The following is a 23,280-nucleotide window of genomic DNA, read 5'->3' as shown; positions in this document are numbered from 1 at the left end:
TTTTGAGTTAACTTTCACCTCTAAAAACTGCAACAATATTGTTCTCCCTGTAACTGAATTTTTCTAAGCTAGTGCCTCCACTCAGAGGGAATGTCACCCATGACTGCAGGCTGATCCACATGGAGAACAGAAATACTATAATGCCATGGCTATAACTACACTTGGTCCAAAGTAAGAGACTGCACATGAAGAGTCATATTAAGCTGTACAACTACACAGATCCCCTCCTCCCTGTGCTGATAATTCTGATATCCCACAGCTCATGTACATGTTTTCTCTTCTTATCACTGTCAGCTTGGCAATGACCACAACCTCTAGGGAAAGTTTGCTTAAGTGATAACACCTATCTGACATTCGTATAAAAATACACACAGAAAGGAAAGATAAAAAAAAAAAAAGAGATGTCAAACAGGGCATAAGGAGGATGTGAGCAGCCAGATATGTCTTCTAAACCCGACTGGTTCAGGAAGGACAAACTGTCCCACATCTAACTGGGGATGTTAACACAAGGGCATCAAGATGCAGCAAGCAGCAGCACAGAGCACACCAGGAAGTGGAGAAGCAAGATCCAAGAGCAGAAAGAGGTGGCAACAGCATTCACAAGAGAAGCAAGAACAAAAAAGACATACAAAATGAACTAAGCAAACACACCAGCTGCATGTCTTGCCTTTGGAACAGATGGCCAAGTTCCTGCTGCTGTTTTGAGAAACTTCAAACCTCATTACACAGCAGCTCCCATGGACTCCTCACACAGGAGCAGATGAGAAACCTTCCAGCCTAAAAATCTTACCTTTGGGGTAAGGAAAAAAAAACCTGCCTTTTTGGTTCTGGATTACAAAGTCCCTCATCTCTCCCTCTCCCAGCCCCTCAGTCTTCATGTGCCTAGAACCTCCTCCTCCTCTTGCAGGGTGAGGAGGTGCTGCAGTGCCACAGCAGGTCTTTTACCAATGAGTACTGGCCTGTTCGGCATTTTACTGCCTCATTCCATTACCTCACCAACACACACTACTGTGACTTTGTTTTCCCTCTGCATGTCTACACCTGAAAATTTCTCCCCCCAAAAGGGGCAAACATGAAGGGTAACAGCTGTATGGAAGAAGGGTGCAAACACACTGAGATGTACCTACAGCAGCAAGGGTCTCCCTCTGCTCGTGCATGGGCCAATACACTGCTAGACACGCTCCTAACCCTGGAGAGTCTGCTTCACAGACTACTGACAGCCAAAGGCAACCAGGAGAGGGACAGCCTCATACCTAGAAAGAGCTCTCACAGAGTCAGGGAAAATGTCATCATCATGGCCAGTCTTCGCGAACGAAGATTTGGGAAAGGTCTCTACCCACATTTGTTACAAGCGCGCTGGAGATACAGGGCTTTGCAAATGTGGGTAAGGCCTTCGAGTCTGCGCAATGGATTTTTTAGGTGAGACACAGTGTGTGCTGAACTGAGCCCACCCTTTAATCCTAAGGTGGCAGCGAGGTCCTCAGGACGTAGGTTTGTTTAGGGTGACCTTCTCTTAGATGGATGGCCTTACAGGGCTGATGAGCTCCATCTGCCCAGGTTTAGAGTTGTCCTTCTCTTCTCTTCTCTTCTCTGTGTTCCAGGGCTCCCCTCTCATCTCCCACGATGGCACTGTCCGCACAGGCGAAGCTCCCATTCTCTCGCTCCTTTCCGCGCCCAGGGCCGGGCCCCAGCGCCTGGGGCCGGGCCGTGCCGCCGCGCATGCGCCCGGGGCCAGCCGGGCCCGCACCGCAGGGAAAATGTAACTCCATAAGCAATGCCTTGCAATTAAAGCATTTTCTGCCATGCTCTGCAGTGAAATCCCGGACCCTCCGACTCACCCACCAGAGCCCATCCCTCTCTTGGCTGTGCACAGACTACAGCTTTAAAGGTGTGTCCTCTGCCAAATGTCTTCAGCCATTTAGCAGCACTGGTTAATGTGTTATCTACAGAATCTGTGGCATTGCTAGGCAGTAAAGAAACACTTATTTTATTAAAAGCCAAATAAACTCCCTTCATTCTTCATACCCATCTCTGGGGCAAGCACAACTCCTCTCTCGGCAGACCTCTCTCTGCTGAGCTGCATTAGGTGAGCTGTGGTGCTGCTCCTGCCCCTTGCTTTGAAGGCAGAGCAGCAGCTTGTAGCTGGCCTTCCTGTGCTAACACAGAGGCTTCAAGCCAAGACAAAACCCAAATTACCTTGTGCCTGCTGAAAATTGCAAGCAGGATACTACAGGTTCCCTAGCATGAGCTAGGGTCACTCCAGTCACCTCAGATTTACCAACTGTCCCCCATTTCCAAGGGGAAACATTCCCATCTTAAAGCTTTCTGCTAGGGCCACGAGGAATCAGAGGGATGGCCCTGTTCCCCCAACTTCTTTTTAAAGACCTCCCAGCAGCAGATGAGCCCAGAAGTCCCCTGGATGCTGCTAGTTCAGCCTGCTGCTCAGCTCCCAGACAATGCAGCTCTGTCGTGCTTGGCCCATTGGGCACATGTTGTTCAGACTCACCTGGGAATTGACAAGACGGATTGTTGTCTTCTGCCCCACGTCATCTTGAAAGCCCTTGATGGGAGCCCCATTGAACCGCAAGACAGCATCGTGGCTGTCTGAAAGCGAAACACAGTGAAAACCTGTGAGCTAGCAACTGGTTTTTGAGTGACAGAGACACATAACATGTTATGCACCTGTACTTCTAATACAATCTGCCTAGTCCCTGGTTTTCCATGTAACAACTGGAAGTAGCGAGCCAGATTCTTTGGAGGAAGCTGTGGCTCAAACTTCATGATCAATATACTTTAAAAACCCCCACTTTTTAAAAGTACAACCCACTGGCAGGCTGAGAGCACAATTCCAGCATTTGCTCTGCATGGAGGAGTACAGTATCTCCCTCCCTCTGCTTCCTTCCACTTTACCAGGAGACAGACTATTAATTTATCACGTGGCTGGCTGCATACTAAGGAAATGGAAAGTAATGGCAAGCCAGCAACCTCTCTTGCAGACTGGAGGTTGACCGGCCCGAGAAATCTGTATAACAGCCACAGTGGAAAGTGAAGCTGACCTTAGCCTGCCAGCACACCTCCCACATTACAGAAATAAATCCACTGCTGTGCATTTAAACAGGCGTAGCTTGTTACACGCCTTGGGATTCACTGCATTTTCCTCTGCTGGCATCATCTCTTAAGATAGCACAGCATTCCTTCAGCACCCTCCTCTGCCTTGGCACAGCTCCTGTAACACCACGGAGCAAGGCTGCTGTGGCATGGAGGGTGCTCCTGCCCATCACCCTGACTTCTCCATGCCTCGTGGTTGGATTTGGATAGGAAATCTTTCACATTAGAGAAGCAGGACCAACTCCCCTGCCTTCACACTGAGGTCACATGACCACAGCTCACAGCACCTGCAGTCAGAGTCCCTGGGGAATTGCCAAGTTCCCAGGCAGGGCAGAAGGGCTCACCTGGTCCAGAACCAGGTCTTTTTGAGATCATTTTCTTGAAAATAGGGGGGTTTTCATAAGCAATGCTGGAGGATCAGCAATTACTGTCAGCAAAGACTAGTTTCTCAGCTTCTTTATTCTCAAGAAGTGGATCTTTAAGAGCCCTTCCAAAGCAACACCCAAAACTGTGAAAGGTGATGTTCCAGGAAAAAAACATATCCATGCTGAGAAGTGCCTCTGTAGTTACCACGACAGACCCATAACTCCATGTCCTACCTTGCATCAATGCAATACAGGTTGTAATTTCCCCCTATAACTTCAGCCAGACACTAAGCATTATTCTGCCCTGAGTTCACATTTTAAAAGTGTGTTTGGTGACAGCTCAGGCAGAGTAGCTGGCTGTCTCCAGGTGGTTGTGCTACACGTGGTATCTCTCATATCAGATTTTTCAGTGGCATCTTATAACCTCCAGTAACACCAAGAGCCCAGTAAGACACAAGCCAGTTGTTTACAAGCTTCTCCCTGTTCTACTCTGCCAGCCTTCCTTACAGTGACTAATTGCTCATTTGATATCTTAATGTGCTTACACAGAACACATAGTTCCTGGAATAATAACTCAGCAATCCATTGTGCTCATCTACGCAAATGCTTAATTTTAAGCCTGTAAGATTTAGTACCTTTTTGACAACTTCCTCCAATAAACCCATGACTTTTCCTACATGGAAATAAATCCAGCCAAAACTGTGAAAAAACCTTACATAAATACTCTGAATGCTCCTGAATCCTTAACATTCACCCTGCCCAGCTCAAGGCTGCAAGTGCCCCAAACTCTGCAGAAGCCCTTGCAGAGACGACCAAGCACAAAGGTGACCCAGGCGTGAGGAACACAAGGCAGGAACACCAGCAGGGGTTAATGGATTTGCCTCAAGCAGTACTCAGTGACCTCCCCAGCATCCATTCCTTGTGATCTGGAACAAGCCAGTGCTTCAGCTCTGAGACAGGCTCAGGGACAGGCTGTAGGAACAATGAAATGGCTTTGCACATCTGACGTCCGCTCAGCTGTGCCACAGCCAGAGCACTTGGCTGCTCTGGCACTGAATCCAGCACTGTATTGACTGCACCTCAACACTCCATAAACATCACACTCACATCCTCAGAGGGTCTCCCCACAGGGGAGTAAGCAGTTCTATCAGTATCCTGGAGCCTAATAGAGACACCTTTGGACTCTGTGTCCCAGCTGTGCTGGGGAGGGTGTTCACTGCATTAATAGCATTTTAACACACTTCCAGTTGTCCAGCCTTCCTCTAGCTCCTTTCCACCTGTTCTTTGAAGCACAGACAAGTTTGAGGGAGAACTTCTGAGCAAGTACCAGAACAAAACACTGTCTCTCGCATGAGCATCCAGAGACTATGATTGCCAAGTTGTCCGTGAAAAATGCATTAAAATCTACCCACCTACTTGTTTCAGAAGTGCAGCTTAGTGCAGGCCAAAGGAATCTGATTCAACAGAAAACTTACGAATACACCAAAGCCTGCAAACAATTTCCACTTGAGAGAAAACTCCCAGGCTTTAAAACTTCTCCTTCAGCGAAGCAACAGTTCTGCAAAGTGAGAATCTTAACTGAGCTTCAAACAAAAAATAACAAAGCAAGCTTAGGGAACTGCAGGCACAATACCCCAAGGTGAAGGCTGAAGACCTGGTTTCCCCTTCATGCTGCTTTTGTAAAGACCAAAAATGCTTTGGTATCAAAACATGCTTCTTTATAATCCACAGTACAAGACCAATGATTCAGCATTTATTAATGCATTAACTTCAGATAAATACGATCAGATAAGACTGCAAAGCGTCACCAAACTTTGCCTAAAGAGATAAAACAAAGCCCTGTAAAGTCTTCTTGGCCATTCAAATTCAGCCACTGTCTTATGGCTCAGAATACAGTAGTGCCACCTTTGTAAAGCCTTGAGCAGAATTATAGCATCCTTGAGGCTGGAAGTGACCTCTGAAGACTGTCTGTACCCAGCCCCTCAGCTCAACACACACTGCTCAGGGCTGTGTCCAGTGGTTTTTTTTCCCCTTTGGTGTTTTCTTTTATTTCTTCTCTGACAAAATTTTTCTCGATGAAAGTTTTTCTGACCATTGACTGTTCAATGAGCATTACTCAACCCACTCCAAATCCTCTCAAAAAACTAACACTTGTGGAACCAAGACCTCTCTCTGGTATCCAGTACTAGTGCTATCCTCTAGTCATGCCAACACAATCATGGAAATTGAAAGGACTAGCTAGAATAGAACTACCTATTATTCCCATCTCCTAGGCTGAAATGTTAACTGACTTTAGAAGAAGTTGAAGGACAATATTTCAACTTATTCTAAACATCTTTTGACCACAACAGAGATTTATTGGTAAGAGCATGACAGTAGCTTACTTCTATTCAGCATAATTTATAAAACAACGATATTTGGCTTTATGCTAACAGAAAGATACCAACCTATCTCTTGTCCCAGATGAGATGATTTCAGAGACCCAGCTGAGGACACGACAGCACAGCGACCCAGGTGGCCCACTGTTTCACTGAGGCTCTTCCCTGGTAGGTATTGCTGCCATTCAGAGGTACCAAAAGGACCATCTGACCCCTGTATCATGGTCACATTGACCCTGTCCCGCAGCTGGCACAGCAGCTTCTCCGGGCTGAGCTTAGCAGTGTTCCTCTTCCCACTGTAAGTCACATTGTACTTGTTCATGGCCAGGTAGTTTTTTCTGACCTTCTGCAGCCTGGGGATGAGATTTTTGGATGAACTGTCCTTATCCCATACCTTCACAGAGGTTGCTGCTTTCTTGGACTTTTCCGCTGTTTCAGAGATGCTGCCTTTTGGTTTGTTTTGGGTACCAAGCCATGTTTTGGATACCTGACCCAACTCGCTGGCTGCTTCACGGAAGAGGCCTTGTGATTTAACAGTGTTCCATTTTTCTGAACTCCTGTGACCCTGCAAATCATCGTTCTCAATCTTGAAAGGATTGTAGTAGCTTCTTCTTGTCTCTCTCCACAGGCAAACTGTCAGTGCTACCAGTATCACCACAAGAACACACATTAATTTTTTCAACACATTGATGTGAACCATAGTGTACGGTGCATCCAAATGGTCCACTGGAAGCTGGTCCTGCAAAAAGGAACGCAGCTCAGTCAGGGCTGCATATATATAAAGTCATAAATATCAGTGTGCAAGCAACAGGAGGGGAGAGGGACAACAAAGTAATTCTAAAATTTCAAGCTGTTTAAAGATCTCATTTCAAAGTCCACCACCTCAAACACCAAAAAGAAAGACCTGAGCTGGCTATCAGCCATCACATGCTATGTAATGGTGATCTGAGGCCACTGCCCCTCAAACCTTTTTTCTATTCCCTACCACAAGTGACAGCCAACGTTAACACCACCAGTATTATACTAGCAATGGGGTAAGTCTCCACTTTGCCTTCCTTCATCTTTCGTCCCTGCCAATCAATAGCCAAATTACACCAAATGAATTTCCAGAAATGAGTTTTTTACTCGACCATAAGCTTGAACGCTAATAAACACATAATAAAGCATATAACTGGGAAAAAAAAAAGTCTGTGAGTTCATGAGCCCCAGGAGCTTCACCAGCCTGGTACTCACACATTTGGTAACTTCACAGGGAACTGCTGCAAGCCTCTGGTGGGCTGAGTGCACTTCCCAACATCAAACCTTACTAAACAGCTGATGGGAGCCAATGAAGCCCCAGTAAGGTTTGAGGCATGTTTGGGCTCATAAACACGCTTCGATAAACATTACTCCAGCAAAGTTACTTCTGGAGGAAGCAGAACCAGACTTTGTTGTACAGCACTGCCTTTCCTCTTCTGTGTTGCCTCGCTCTAGCAGACACCTCCAGCTCCCACCATAAAAGGGGGAATCCAACAGGAGGACTGCCCAAAAGGTAGCTCAACCCAGGCAGTACAAGGGGTGGGTGTACAAAACATGCTGAGGCATAAACACCTCATGAGCAGCACACAGGACCAGAGAAGGCAGGAGAGCAGGTGCTCATTTCCCTACGTGGCTGCCTCCAGCATGCATCCAAAAACATGGGAGCAGCACAGAGGCACAAGGTCCTCAGGAGACAAACACATGCAAGTCACCACTGCCATCCCAGAGAGGCAAGGGCGGCAACTTCCTCACTGAGCAACCTGCTGAAAGCAAACAGTGCTACACCGTCCTGTTGAGATGCTACTGAGCTACCACCACAGTACCCGTGGAAAAAGCATCAGCTTTCCAACTCAAGTCATTTTTGGCTCTTGGCAGATTTTCTTCTGAAGGCTTAAGCAGAATATCCCAAAACACGACAGTTCTGTGGTGCACTGAAGAGTTCAAGAAACACCTGCAGAAAAAGAGGAAAAAAAGAAAACCTGTTAAGGAAGAGCCTCAAATTTCTAGGGGTGAGCAAGTGTTTCCTCAGATAAGCCCTGTGGTCCCAAAAAAAGCTCTTACCAAGGCCTGGAAGGGCCAGCAGCAAACACATTAACACCACATAAGCCTTTTGTCCACTCAAAATGGACATCCTGCTCTCAGCTAAAGTAGGAACCAGTTCACAGACTGCCTGCTCTATGGTCCCAACCAGACCAACAGCCTTCTCCCGTGGAAAAGACTCTGAGCAGGGGATACACCCATAATACATTGAAGGAAATAACTTGATTAATGTAGTGAACAGGGGAAAAGAAAGATGAAGCTAACTCTTCCCAGAGGAACATTCTACTGCCTATTTTTGAGCAATTCATGCACTCTTGCAGAGAAGACCCTGCTTTTCTGGAGCAAGACGTATGAAAGTTGCTTTATAACATGTATCTTAATCCACACGTCTTCACAAAATAGATAAATCTATTTTAGACTACCAAGGAAATGCAGCAAGAGAAAGGAAGATTTCACAGTATTACAGAAAACAAGAAGTAGCTTGCTTTTGCAGGAACTCTGAGTCAGTACAATGCCACATAAGCTAAATTACAAACACTATCCTTCACAGACTAAATACTAAATTATTAAAGCATCCTAATGTTGACTATTTATATTTTAACTTTATTAAGGAACTCAAATTTTTTTTTTATAGAGCACTCCACAGTGAAAAAGCAAACATTGTTCTACCTCCAGTTCTTAAACAACAACAACAAAAAGATCCAAGAAACATAAGTAATTCTAGCTTTTGTTGAAGTTATTTCCGCTGCCCTGACACGCTGTATAACTCCTCATTTGTCTGAGTACAAATGTGCTAGAAAGGCACGCTGAAGCCTTTTTGGCCAGTATGTTTCAGATGCAGAGGTCCAGCAGTCTGAGGAAGGGGGAAATCAGGAGGGGATGCAGGACATCCTTGTGCTCTCTTCTGCAAGGACTTAGCATGAGGTTCTCCACACTGTTTGTGGTTCCTCTCCTGCCATGGGCTCTGCAAGACACTCTCAGCCCTGCCTCCCGCCGCCATGCCCTCCACAGCTGGGGACCCTGGAGGGCCAGCTCACTCGGGGTCTGCCCGGTGCCATCCAGAACAGAAGGCACACAAAGGCAGGGACTGCAAAAGCCACTGGCTAATAGGGAAAGCACCACTGAGTCACCCTCATGCTCTCAGAGGTTCTGCAGGCGAACTACATGCACACAGCAACATTTCCCAATGAGACATACACGGAAATAGAGCTGTCCAGTGTCAGCTTAGTACAAGACCCTGAGATGCCTCCCTCATGCAGCCCCCAGCCTCTATCTGGTGAGGCTTCCAGGAAACTCAACCCAGAGCTTCTGTGCAGGTAGGACAGAGCATCAACACTGTAGAAGGTGCTCAGGTGCCTACCACCCTGCAGAGTGGAGCTCTCTCTGCTCCACGCCCTGGAGGGCTCTGCCCTGCTTTGGACTTCACAAACCTCTCTCGACGGATTTCCAGGTGGAGGTGACAGCAGGCACAACTCAGCAACCGTCAGCTTTGGCTTCCTACATTAGAATCATCTAGAAAGGTGACGGGTTCATCGCAGTGAAACAACCTCACAGCTCACTGCAAGTTCCTGCTGGGACACTCCTCCCGCGGTTGCACAGGACAGGATGCCCAAGTCCCAATATCTCCTCTCCTTCCTGGGCCACACAGAGGAACCTGGAAAGCTCACCTTTGAGTCACTCTGTACAGGATGATCCCTGCCTCTGATGACTGTGTGCTGCTGCAATGTGAACTTTGACGTATTGTTTGCTTTGATTTGCAAGCTGGCAAAGGAGGGTCTGCAAGCAAGTACACAGCAGAGCCACAACATTTCCTTCTGTTCCCCATGGATTCAGTTTAATTATTACTACTACTTCACATGATATGGTTTTATTTTATTGGCACAAGCAGTGCTCTAACATCAGGTCCCTTTCAAGCATTCCGCCACTAAAGGTCTTCTGTGGAGAGGGAAGGCACCTGCTCTTCCAGACAAAGCAGGATAGCCCACAAGTGGTGCTCTCTTTCCACACCTTTAGATAAGCCACTTGTGTGCAGTTGTGTATGGCAGCAGTCAGTACAAAGGTGCTTTTGTGGAGGTGATGGAAGCTTATCACCTACACAAAGCACAAAGTGTCAGCTATGAGTACAAGGAAAGAAAGGACAAAAAAAATTCCCCAGACCTATAAAAAAACCTTAAACAAATTGCTGCCTTTTTGAAACCCAGAGCCTGATGCAGCAATGTCACAGCAGAGAACACTCCGCAATCCCCATTTCACAGCAGATTTACCCTAAAAATGCTAACAGAACTGTCTTTATCTCATAAACAAAAGGTTTATCAAGCCTTACCTATCTCCTATTGTGTCCAACAGCAGACACACAGAGAAACCACGACTATGGAACAAAGGTATGAATATATTTCTCTTCCAGTATATGCGCACAGCTTCCCAAAAGTTGTGTCATCAGCTGTACCGATGCCCATCCTCTGCACATTTGTTTAATTAGTTCTTGAAAGCACTCATATTTCCCAAACAGCCCGAGGCAATGACCTCTGCAATGGTACAAAGTGCAGACACAACCCCTCCTCTCTCCACCTCACACCAGAAAACCCAATCCCACTGACGGGAAACTCCTGCCTTCATTTTCCACACATCCTTCATGGTTGCACCACCTCTGCTAACACCCTCCATTGCCCACTCGTGGCTTTTTCAGACTGAATCCCACTTGTTCCAATCCCTCCTTGAGCAGCAGTTTTTCCATACCTTGGACTCTCTCGGTCAACTTCCCCAGAAGAACTAGCAGGACATGACCATCCCTCAAGGCAGGGACACCAGGACACCCCCGCTGGACATGCTCTCTGGACCACATGGTCCAGCCACAACACAACAACAGGGCTGCTTTGTTCTCCCTTGGAAACTTCCTCCCCTTCCATTTCCCTTCCTGACCACTCCTGAGCCCTCGTCTCTATGCTGTCGCTGTCGGCAATGACTTCAGGATATTTTGCAAGCAGCAGTGACTCACAGAGTTGTCCCTGGTGCAGGATAGAGGGGAGGAGTAAACACAACTAAAGAGCATTATCTTATCCCTGCTGGCACAGGCTTCCTTTGCTGCTGTGCTGCCCAGCCACCCAGGATCAAGACCCCTCTGCAGCTGCTCCGTGTTTTGCCCGGTCCCAGCAGCCTCAAGGAGACAAAGTCAGCCAAACCTGTATCCCTACCCTTCCCTCCTCTCCTCTGCAGATCCATTACCACTGCTCAACAGTGGGGATCTCAGAGAAAATCTCTTGGGGACTTCTGTGATGTTGTGAAAATTGACCACTTGCTTTCCAACCTTCTAAGGCAGTCACTAATCAAGGACAGGGACTTTCTCATCCCACAACAGCTTATAGTGTTTTTTTTACTGAGGCTCTTGGTGAGCAATCACACCAAAACCTTGAATTTTCAAGACTTCCCTCTCTCCATGCTCACCAACTTCTGAAAATGAGAGAAGAGGAAACAGGCAGATAGATTTGAAATGCAACTTCTGCAAACAGATGACACCTCTTCATTAATTCTTAAAATATTTTACAGGTGTTAGTTATTATGATTACTGGTCTGAAGTAATGAATCCCACCAGAGTCTTTCTGAAATGCAATCACGTCCAATAAAACCTTTAATTTAAGCAATGATTTGAGATACCCCTGGGGATGGGCATATGCAGCAATCACATCTACCTGGTCTACTGCACCTCTCCTTGGTCCTGTCATTCGTACATCAGCATCATTTACATGCAGTTTCCATGTGTCTGATCTATGCACAAAAGCTTTTTACTTTAGCAAGTTGTTCCTCAACCTTTTTTTAGATAACGTGATAATGATTTCATATTTAAACTTAGAGCACTTGCGTTTCTTTCCAGATTTCCTTCATTTATGCATTTCCATCTGTACCCACAACTGTGCCATGCCTGAACAAGAAGAAAGTTTTGCCCCTAGCTTTTACTGGTGTATTTTTGAATGTTTTTATGCTCTCCTATATGAACATTTTATACTTCAACTACACCTTTACATTGTTTTTGTACATTCTCAGTGCTAACCCTTTCCTTCATCCAGCACCCTCTGTACAGCACCTCTGAAAAGAGCAGTGGCTGGTAGCAGAGGCTGAATTAGTTTCCATAAAAGTGTGTGGAAAAGAGGGAAGACATGGAGGTGTAGGGCAGGAATTGCTCTGTTCAAAATAAAATAACATACTCAAAGAAACTGAAGAAGGGAAAAAAATCTGAATTCAAAAAGTAACCTCAGAACCACATCTGCTCTTGAAATTCCCTATTCCTGTCCTGGGGAAAAATATATATATCAAGCTCTTTTACAGTATTAAACAAATTACAATCATGCCATTTTGCAGATGAAGAACCTATGAGAGGTGAGGATGCATTTGTCCAAGCTAAAGGTCTGTCCCTCTGCAGCAGAGTTTCAGATCTGTCCCTCTACAGCAGAGTTTCAGATCTCTCTGATACCTTATTTAGCCCAGACAGTTAATTCAACTGTGTGTATCACGATTTTGTAAATATATAAGCAGGGAAGGCTTGCTTTTTGGTGTTTTGTTTTTTTTTTTTCCAAAACATCACTGTGCTGTGAAAATAAAACATCTGTTGAGCCATACATTTAAGTATTTCCAACGCCAACAAATAGAACAAAAAAAAAAAAGTGAAAAATGAGAAAATTTTACATAGAGAAGGGAAAAGGGAAGGGAACAAAATCATTTTAAGTGAGAAACATGGTTAAATTTCAGACGATGCGTTAAGGAGCTATACAAGTCACTCATAATCAAATAAATCATTCCATTAGTCCTGCCTGCATTAAAAATTTCTGCATGTGCCAGAGAAAATATGCTGCTGTCACAGCTGAAAAAAATCCTCCAGGAGAAGAGAAGAGCCAGATTCTGGGGAGAGGCACGGGGGAAAGTTTAAGCGTGTGCTTCATTTTGGTTTTACATGTCAACAAACACTGGTATTTAATATAAGGCAGAAGCCTTAAATTCTAGCTGTGTCAGCCCTTTATTCCCCCTGTTTTTTAGGTCCTGTGTTGGTTTTTGCTGCCCTAATTACGAGGCAGCAGCTTTGCTTTCACTCCCTGCAAAGGTTCCACCAGGCACCTGCAGAACCACAGTCACCATGAGCCATCAAGAACCAAGGCAAGAGGTGACCCACACTACTGTGGCTTCCCACCTCCAGCTCCCACCATCCCAGATGGCTGCACAGCTCTGGCCCGGGACCAGCACACACCAGGGCACAGCCTGAAATCAGCTTTAATAAACCACCTGACATAAACCAGTATGAAAAATTCAGGGCACCTGAACTAGGCAACCTGTGCCCTGAGGATGTGCCAACAGTTATGGCTGCAGTGAGAAGCATCACAGGTGCCAGCAGCACCCACAGGGCTGAGACACAGCTTTCCCAGGAAGGGAGCCTCTGTTTGCTCTTGTGCTCAGGCCCAGACCAGAAGCAGACACAAACACACACATGCAAGGAGAGCTTCAACACTGACATACCAAGAGAGGAAGAGAGATCCACTGAAGAGTGTTTACAGCACAGCCATGCTGCTCTGATAGGTGATGACTGTCAAAGGGACAGTCCTCCTTAGCCTACTTGTTCAGAGACTGGCAGCCACAGAGGGACAACCTCCAGTTTTGACACATGTATCACGGTATCACCCCTCACTCCAACATTGTCAAGAGAGCAGTGAACACCAAAAAGTGTGTCTTCTCCCTCTGCAAAGCCACAGGCTCTAACCATCGACCTGGGTCAGCAGTACCAGTCCGTGACCCTGCTGGCTAAGGGAGAAACGGGCTACTGCAGGGTCCTTTGCAGGTGCACCAAGATGGAAGGACAGTTTAAACTCTTAGGACAGGATAAAATAATTATCAAGGCATGCCATGGTGGAGAACACCACATACTGTTCCTTGCTTGGTGGCTTACTTGCTCAGAGGGACAGCACGTTTATGAACTCTGTAACAGGACCAAGCTCTCAGCTGGTGGGAACAGCACTTCTCCTTTACAAAACCCCACAGCCTGCTGAATTTTCCATGTTACCAATAATGGACACAAAGGAGACCTCATCTGCATGGGGTGTCTGCATGCCCCAGGCCAGCCTTGGGCTCTTGTAGCACGATCTCACCTGGATGCAGCTAGCTGGCCACCAGGGGAGCTCTCAGAGTGCAGCTCAACACAGAAGCTGCTTCCAGATGGGCACATGCCCACATAAGCCTTGCTCAGCAAGGCACTTTGAGACTACTGCTGGCAACAAACCTTTTCCATTTCTAAAGTCGCCAGTTCCACGTTCCATCGAAGAAACAGAAAGAAAGCACATCTTAGCATGCATGAACAGCACCAATTCCCAAATGCACTGCTTTTCCTCCCATACCCAGACCCCTGTGTGTCAGGACTTTACAAGTGAGTTTTTTGTTATCAGTCAACTTTACCACAACCATTCCCATGCTGAAGCTAACAGTAAAAATCCCCCTACCCTACTCCACCCCAACTTTAAAGACCAGGATGTGTTCACTCATCTATGACTATTTACTTTACATGGAACATTACACCTTCAAATCAAACAAATCGCTTTTTTCTCCCCTCCAAGCCTGTGTTTCTCTACAAGGTTTATCTTTCAAAATGAAAGGGGAGCGCTTCGTTATCTGAAATTAACAGCATGTGGCAGGTCAACATTTAATGCCTCTGCAAATATCCTTGCATGCCAAGACATGTAATCGGTATTCCATGGCCCCAGGACAATAAATACACTGTGTGCCAGCTGCAGCCACACCACCCCTCAGGATAATATTTCTCTGACACCAGCCCTTTGCAGGTGGGCACGATGTCTTTCTGTTTCAAGGACAACGCAGTAACTTTACAACTTGAAGAGGATTCTAATTCAATTTAACTTAAGACCTATAGCCTTTCACTAAGTGAAATAAACTTGCAGAAGTGTCCATCTATCATTCCTGGTTTTCAGTCCAACAGCACTACCAAGATTTGCTTTTCTCTATGTACCCAGAGCTCATGAGCTCAACAGCAGCCCTCCACCACATCAACTTCACTGGAGGAAACAATTAAGGTGGGAATTCTGGCTGTTGACTTCAGAAAGCACTATTCGAACTATTTACCCTATGTTAACCAAAACACTTCCCGCATTACATTTAAAAGAAATCAGTTTTCACTAAGAAATCTGTATTTTATAATGTAAGAGACACACAGATGTCAAGACTGTTCATCAAAAAAATATCAGATGCTGGAAAAAAAAAAGGCAAGTCCTGATGGCAATAAAGAGAGTACTAGAAAGGACACCCACTAGAGCCCATCAAACCAAATGACTACCAGAGAAATTGTAAGAACAATCATGTAACAAGCACTTCAATAACTTATTTGGCAAAAATCAAAGTAGTTCCCTTCTATGAAAGGAACTTGAGGCACGGAAGACAAATGGAAACATCAAAATGAGGGTTAACTATTTTGTCTCTGATAGAAAAGGAGGCAGAAAAAAAATGTGCTACAATAGTCAGACGTTTTTCCGTAAATAAAAACCACTTGCTTGCAGTCTCCCTAGCCACGGTGTTAGGAAAGCTAAATTGATATCACTTTTACCACACATCATCAGTTCCACTGGTTAAACCAAGACTGAAACGACCAGAGGAAAGCCAGGTGTAACCCAGCACAAGTTGTCAAGAAAGCCCTCAGTGTCAGGCTGCAGCAGAGCAGCTGAGGTAGCAGATATGCAGAATCAATATCCCCCAAAGTCCTGGATATTGTTAATTGTTGAAGCAGCAGGCAGGTTCCCAAAGTCAGAATATTTGCAGTAGCAGATGTCAAATATGTGCTTTGCCAAGGCACGTCAGCGAGTCACATCCTCGTGCAGGGAGCTCTCAGCATGGCTTGAGTTCAGAGAGGAATAACAGCAAGTGCTGCTCTGTTTTTCAAACACAGGTCTGACTGATTCATCCGGTAACACTATCTCCTTGTAGCAGCATTTCAAATACATCTGCTGTCAATAAGCCCACATGTATGTTGGTAGAGAAGTGACGTTGCCTAAATACAATTCAATTTTATGAATCACAGACGATATGTATAGCATAATTTCATAAATTGTAGACAAAATGCATAGCATAGCCATTTCTGGACACCTAGATATATTCAAAGACATTTAAAGAGATTAAGACACTCCTCTCCCCCCAAAGTTTTACATATGTATTTATAAAAACAGAAAACATTAATGAAACTTTCCTGATAAAGCCTTCATTTGAAACCTCCTTCCCATTTTCTTCCCTCAGCATCTACCCAAATGCTTAGGAAAGGGAAAGTAGGTTCAGTAGTACCTCCTACCCAAACCCAAGACTATGTCCTCTGCTTAAGGATCCAGCATGGAGAACACTTGGCAGGAGCAAAGGGGTGCCTCTCAAACTAGTTGCAATGACCAACTCTTTGGTGGGATGCAGGACTGGCACAGCCTAGCAACCACCTCCAGCTGTAAGCTCCCAAACACAGCATGCCATGCATTTTGCAGCTCCACAGTGCCAGGTACAACCTAACCAAAGAATTCCCTTTTTCTTCCCCCCTTACACACGCTGGCAGCATCCCAGTGATGGATCAGTGTGGCTATGGGCATGGCATTAATTGATCAGAAGTGAAACAAATCTACACAATTGCTGGAGGGAAGTAAACACCAAGCTTGAAACACAGTCAGGTTCAGAGACACCAATAAAGGCCATTTTAGTGTCTGCCTATGTGATATCTCCAGCTCCCAGTGGTTTTAGTCTCCTTTCTTCTCCATCAGAAAACCAGACATAAAGCCTGGAAAGCACTACCTATCTCCTGTCCCCAAACACGTCACTCACTTCCTACGGTCGGCACTTCAGAAACAAGTCTGGCAGCAGAGCTTGCAGATGACAACTGGATGGATCCCTTGTGGATCTGAGCCACACCTCCACCCACCCCTTGAAGCAGGCAGCTTTCTGTCCTCTGGTATTTAAGCACACAGAAACTCCACGCACATGGGAATTTGTGTTTCCTCTATGAAGGATGCCATTTTGCCATCCCTATGGCACTGCCTTACAGGAGGAACTTAGTCCCTACTCACAGCAGCAATGGCTCCTGAAATCCGCAGGACTTTGCTTTCCCAGGGTGTCACTAATGGTGGCCCGTCTTCCCTGGGTCTGTGTAGTGCCAGGGGAGAAGCACAGCCACAGTCCCCTTGCGTTTGCCTGTGCCTGACACACCTGTGGGAGGGCTCCAGAGGTGCAGCCAGCACAGGCTGAGCACATGAGCCTGGCACCATCACAAGGGCCAAGCAGTTGAGTGTGCAGAGAGCTCCACATGGTGCCCAGCCAGGGACATGAAACGCAGGACAGGGTGGCTGAGAAAGCAGGGAAAAAGGGAGACTACCAGTGAATCTCAGCACAAATGTGTTTTTCATCAAAGCCAGGTAACAACTTGCAGCATGGAGAGAGAGATTTAGACAGATAATTCTAACAAAAACATAAGGTACTCCCTAAAGCAGCAAAGGAGGCCCCAGACGTTTTTGCATCTCCTCCACTCAACATCGGCTCTCATACTGCTTCTAGCACAAAATGTTTCTGCAGTCTTTCTCTGAGCCTCCCAGAGCAAGGCAAGATTCTTGTCTTCCCCCACAACCAGACAGCACTTGGCTGGATGAAGGGATGAGATATGGGAGGAGGAATGAGATATGAGGGATGGGAGGAAGATGTTATTGCCCAGAGCTGGACTCTTGCACACGAGCACATAAAGTTCTTCCTGGGCACTCACTGCCACCTGGCCACAAAGACACCACACTTCCTCTTTCATTAAGAGAACTGCCCCCAAACACAGAAGTCAGGCATCTGTCATGCCTAGGATGGATGGCTTGGAAAGGGAAGGGAAGCTCAAAAAAGCACATGTAAAAAAATCAAGGGGGTGGGAGGGAGCGTTCCTTGTGAATTCCGTTGGAGTTGTGCTGCTGAGAAATGCAGTAACCCAAGTAGCTGGTTAGACCATTCTTGGAAAGTTTCTTTTTGTTGATTTTCACCTGACTCCAACCCCCTTTGATCAGACATTGCTTCCGAGCAGGGATGGAAACATGGTATGCATGTAGGTGACCAGCAGGTCAACTTTGAAGGTGCAAACCTGACCTAAACTACATCACTTAATCAGATTTATGCTGCACTGCTCTTCCTCGGGATCATTCTGAAGTCCAGCCAATTCTTTTATCTAACATCTCAACAACCCAGACACAGGTCAAAGAGTTCCAGTGGGGCTTCTCCCACCCCCAAAGAAGGAAACTGCACCACAGCATCAAACACTTGACATTAAGTTGAAAAATATTTACCAGGAGAAGTTACAGAATACTGCAAAACTTGTCTGTAAGCTGAGGCCGTGCAGCAAACACTACCTACAGTCATCTCTTACAACAACACACCTCAATGTACCACACAAGTACAAGTGCCAAAACCATCCACATCCCAGCAGCAGCATCCTGTGCAGACAAAGAACCCGTAGAAATCCAGCTGAGATGTTCCACATGCACAGTGGTGGCTGCCAGCTGCTGGGGGTGACTCACAGAACACCTTGGGAGGACACCATGCCCTACTGCATGAAAGCAAGAGCAAGAGACTCCCTACAGCAGTGGTCTCACATGCCACAAATCTCACACAGTGCTCAAGGCTGCGAGGGTGATCTCATGCCACCTCTTCTTGCTGCTCAACATCCCATTCAAGCTCAAAGCGGAAACGCACGGGGCTTGAAATTCACTGAACTTTAAATAAGGCTGACTTTTGATCTGGCTCAGACAAGCTTTAGATGAAAAGTTATTCATTCATTTTATTTAAACAAATCTGCCTACCTTTACTCCAGCACACTTCAAAGGGACAAGTTTTTAAGTAGTTCATTTGGAAATGCCATCAAAGTCTCATGGGAGCTGATCCTAGATGATCCTTCATCTCCTTTTTCCTTCCTCTTCCTGCCAAAAGGATCCCTTTGAATCCTTTGGTACAGCAACGTAGCTCTCTCCTCTCCACAAGCTCCCCTCCAGGTTCTCAGGATGGGAGCTTGGCTGCTACTACACCGTGTTTTAACCTCGCACAGGCATCTGAAGGTACAAAGTCCTGGATATCTTTTGACAGGAGGAACACAATTTTTTTTCCTTCCTCATGCCATCATACCAGTATCCCCTGAGGCTAAACTAGCAGAGAACCTCCAAGCCCAGGGTGTGGCGGTTAGAATATCTCCTCTCACATAGGAGGAACCACAACATTCCAGTATGAAAGCAAAGAAAAACAGCAGGGAAGCCTAGCAGAGTTGTCTGAAACTATTTTGTTTGTGGTTTTTTGTTTTGTTTTGGGGGAGGGGGCGCGTGTGTGTGTTTTGTTTGTTTGGGTTTTGTTTGGGATGCACAGTGCCATGTGGAGCAGGGGAGGAGGGTTGGAGGTGGATATACACGCTACCTGTTAGAAACCAGGTGCATTCCTGGTGTGTCTGCATCTCTAGGACTCTCCTCTTCCTCCTAGGAAATCCCCCCTAAGGCCCTTCACATCCTTTCCAGCACCTGCATTGCACAAGGCGGGTACCCTAGTTTCTGTGGCCTTTCCCCAACAGGAAAGTATGCAGGAAGCTGCTTTCCTGCCATAGTGAGATTCCACCTCCAGCCCTCCTCCCACGCTCCACAAGCCTTTCTTCTTTGGAAGTCCTTTCCTTATGAGCATTTTTGGATCCGAGTTGGGGGGAAAAGCTGACCACTGTATGCAGTGCCTGTCCTGAGCTCATGTCCTCTACTCACCATGGTGTTTCAGAGCTAATGCAGGAGTCCCACAAAATGCTTCAAGTGCAAAGCAATGTCTGAGAACAGTGCCTTCTGCCACAGCAAGGACTTCATGCATGTAAAAGAGTAGAAGTCATGAGTATATAGGAACAGGCTGCCAGAGTGACCACAGAGCCATACGCACCAACAGCCAGCTCCTGATAGAGAAGCTGCCCCAAACTGCTGGCAGTAGTGGGGCCATCTCTAAAGTACACACAAAACTGCAGCAAAAACAAGCAGATGGGTTAGCACTGCACTTCAGCACAAGCACACAGAATTAACTGCTCTTACACAGTACGATTACGTCTGCGTCATCCTGTTATTGTGAAAGAAAACTGTATTTTAGTACGTGGTCGAAGGTTTTGCTGATCACACTCCACTGGTCTGGACACCCACCTTGGGAAGCCACTGCTAAACTTGGACTCGACACACTGAAGCTCATCTCCTCCACCTTCAACCACCCAGACCCAACACATAACATCCTCTTTTCCAACAGGTAGGCTCTGCCCCCTTCTAAAGGGGGAGAGGGTCAGAGGCTCCCACACAGCCACAGGGAGCACTGGGACATGAAGGGGGGTGCGTACCAATTTTTGGTTTTACTTCCCTATTTCAGATGTACCCAAAGGAGGAAAGAGAAAAGTCCCTCTTCTGTTTAAATTATTAACATATAACAGCATAACTGCGGACAAGAGGGTTAGGCAGACAGAGAGGTACAGATATTACAGATCAAATGTATCACTTTGCTGGTTTTCAAATATCCAACTCCCACAGCAGCCTTGGCATATTGCAAGCCACACCTAACCAGGCTGCCTAGTCTGAAACTGTACTTAGTAACAGGGAGCTGGGTTTGTTGTTCAGGAGGAAGACTTCCGAGTGTTTCGAAAGGGGCTAGAGATTTCATTCTGGCACAAATAGAAGGTGACTCTTCAGTGTTACCAATGCACATTAAGAGAAGGATATCTCTGCACTAAAAGTGAATCTGAGTTTGAAAGGTTTGGTCTTGGATTTCAGAGGAACAAGGAAGAAAAACAGAACTAAAAAAAAAACCCCCTTGTTTCCCAAGAACAACAACAAATGAGAAGTTTTGCAGGGGCTGAGCTCCATGGCTGACCTGCTTCTTTAACCTCTATTCTACACCCAAATCCTACCTAACTAGAAGTCAAGTTGTCTCCAGCTTTCATGTCTTCCCCATGAAAAGAACAACTGCCAGAGATGCCCAAGGCAACGTGCCACATTTTTTCTTTTCCACTCACCCACCTCCCACGGTGTGTTCCCACTCCTGCCAGTGCTCCCCAGGCTCCATACAGCTCTGTCTTGATCTCTGTGCAAATTTTTGCTGCTCTCTGCCCTCTTTAGGGATGGAAATCCAGCAGCCTCCAAGCAAGCAGGCTGCTGGAGCTCCACCACCCCTGCCCAAGCGTTTCAGTTTGCAATGCTAAAGGTAACACAACACTGGGAGGGACAAGTGTTCCTCAGCCAGAAAGGAAGAAAGGGTGGTACATGTTCCATATTAAAGATTCAGGTTTTAAGCAGAGGAGAGGAGATTAGCATGTTTCCAGCAGAAGAGAAAGTGGGGAGCAACAGCTGGCACTCCTCATGCCAGCAATTTAAGGATCTAGAGAAGCAGCTATACAACAAGGTCCTCCCAAGCCTTCTTCACACATGAAAACAGGTATAAACCCAACACTTACATTTGCAGTTGCCTCTAAAAATGCTCCCTACCAAGTGAGCTTTCCCGTGCGTGAGAGAAAAGCGGGGTCCCAGCATCAGCACCTTCCTCAGTCACTGCAATGGCTCACATGACCCAACCTTTTGAACTAGCTCATCATTTCTGAGGGCAGCTCCAAAGCCTTGCAGTGCTGGGATAAGGGGCAGGATGCCAGCGGGGAAGGGTGACAGACAGGGATAGAGGCATCACCACCAAAAGCACTTCAGACATGAGGTCAGCCCTGAAAGTAGGCAGCTAATTACTCTAACCCAGAACCACAGGCAATATCCCCAGAGGGTTTCTATGGAAAGCCCTTACCAAAAGGAGCCCCAATACACATCTTATATTCATTTTACGCAAGGCAGAATAAATACTGGATCTCAGACACTTATCTCTGGCACACTACCAATATGTCTCAGCTTCTACAAGGGCTCCCACAAGTAGCAGAACAAATCTTTTATTTTGCTTTAAAAGAGAAATATAGGATAGTTGCAAAGGGAATAGCAGAGAACTCTTCTCATTTTCTTTACCACCCTCCCAACTCTGCAAGCAATATGAGACAGCCCTACTGCCAACAGCAGTGCCTCTGAACGTACATGGCCTTGTCACGCCAACAGCAGTCCTGCTCCTGCTGCACGCATGTGGAAGTGAAAAAAGGGACATTGAAAAGAAAAAGAAGAGCCGTGGTCATCACCTTCATCTCCAGGTTCCCTTGCTGCCCACAGCAGTTCCTTGTCATTCCCTTCCAGGCAGCAGTAGGTTGCCAGGTAAGATCTGTAGGAGGTGCCACCACAGGAAGCACATCCGTGCAATTCTTCATGCTCTCATGTCCCTCTTAATCGAATTCTCTAGCCTAGGAAAGAAATCAAGATGTTAGACAGCTACATCAGACTGATCAGAAATCACCGGACAGGAGACTACAACCACCAGCCAGGATCACACAGCAAATAGGCAGCAACACAGAAATACTAGAGCAAATACTGCTGTGCCCACACCACAGGCAACGGTATCCTGGGTAAGATCAACAATCTCTTTAGAGCTGCCAACGCCTCTAAACATAACTTGGGCTTGAGTAAAACAGCACACAGAGCCTTGTTTTGAAGGCGAAATCTGCTGGTGAACACCTGCTGTCTGCAGAACTTCCCACAGTCTAAAGCCAGGAGCCAGGGTCAGGGAGAGCTGGTAATATTGAGATCAGGGCAGAACAACTCACCCTTAGTGCTGGGGCTATGAGTCCCTAAGGAGTTCTGAGCAATGCAACCTGTACAAACACATGTGCAAAGACCCTCTTGAGGATCCCTCTCCCACTGAACCATCCCTAGCAAAAACCACTGCCTACCCTGACACAATAGAGCAGTGATGCACTGCATTTAACTGATGACCCTTGCTGGAAACACAAAAGAGCCTTTACAGAGTTTATATTTCTAACCTCTCCCCTAATTCTAAAAGAAATGCAGTGTAACTGCAGCATGTGTCCTAAAACCCTCTTAAGTAAGACATTAATCACAAGACTGTTTAGCAAGTGAGAGCACACAGTCCGCTCAGAAAAAGCTGCCTCCCATAATTATCCTGCCTTGGGCAAGTTTCCAGTGTATGTGCCTGGCCCGGCATATGTTTCACCTGAGTCCAGCAGCTCAGGTTTCTGCTCTCAGCAGGGAACCCAAACACACACAGCTTAGGAAGAGGTCCCAGTATGTCCGTAACTCAAATTAATGCCAGCGTGAACCATCCAAGGACCCTAATGCATTGCAGTACACCATGGCAGGGGAGGGAAAGCAGTAGCATGAAGGAAGACGATCTGTGCAAATTATGGCTAATCCAGTCTCTCACTCAGCAGCAGTCTCACCCAGGCATCATCCCAGCAGGATCTTTTT

General features: G+C 46.4%; 1 protein-coding gene and 1 pseudogene across 11 annotated transcripts in view; one reads left to right on the top strand and one right to left on the bottom strand.

The window, feature by feature from the left end:
• The window catches only part of LOC127468440 (NADH-ubiquinone oxidoreductase chain 2-like), a 194,661-nt pseudogene that overhangs the window by 153,712 nt on the left and 17,669 nt on the right, over positions 1-23,280 (top strand).
• The window catches only part of ST6GAL1 (ST6 beta-galactoside alpha-2,6-sialyltransferase 1), a 40,783-nt gene that overhangs the window by 7,887 nt on the left and 9,616 nt on the right, over positions 1-23,280 (bottom strand). For 4 of the 11 annotated variants that reach the window (XM_051781583.1, XM_051781581.1, XM_051781586.1 and 1 more), the window contains exons 2-5: positions 22,101-22,259; positions 7,693-7,820; positions 5,921-6,590; positions 2,507-2,604 (exon numbers count right to left, since the gene is read on the bottom strand). In XM_051781583.1, the coding sequence (XP_051637543.1) occupies positions 2,507-2,604; positions 5,921-6,590; positions 7,693-7,707 (783 nt within the window). In that variant the 5' untranslated portion in view covers positions 7,708-7,820; positions 22,101-22,259. The other 7 variants (XM_051781591.1, XM_051781590.1, XM_051781589.1 and 4 more) reach the window with 7 other exon arrangements.

Source organism: Manacus candei, unplaced genomic scaffold (assembly GCF_025592945.1).
Source record: "Manacus candei isolate 608988 ecotype Guabito, Panama unplaced genomic scaffold, ASM2559294v1 h1tg000015l, whole genome shotgun sequence".
Lineage (NCBI taxonomy): Eukaryota > Metazoa > Chordata > Aves > Passeriformes > Pipridae > Manacus > Manacus candei.
Note: the sequence above shows the minus strand (reverse complement) of the source record. Positions and strands in the feature narration are given on the sequence as shown.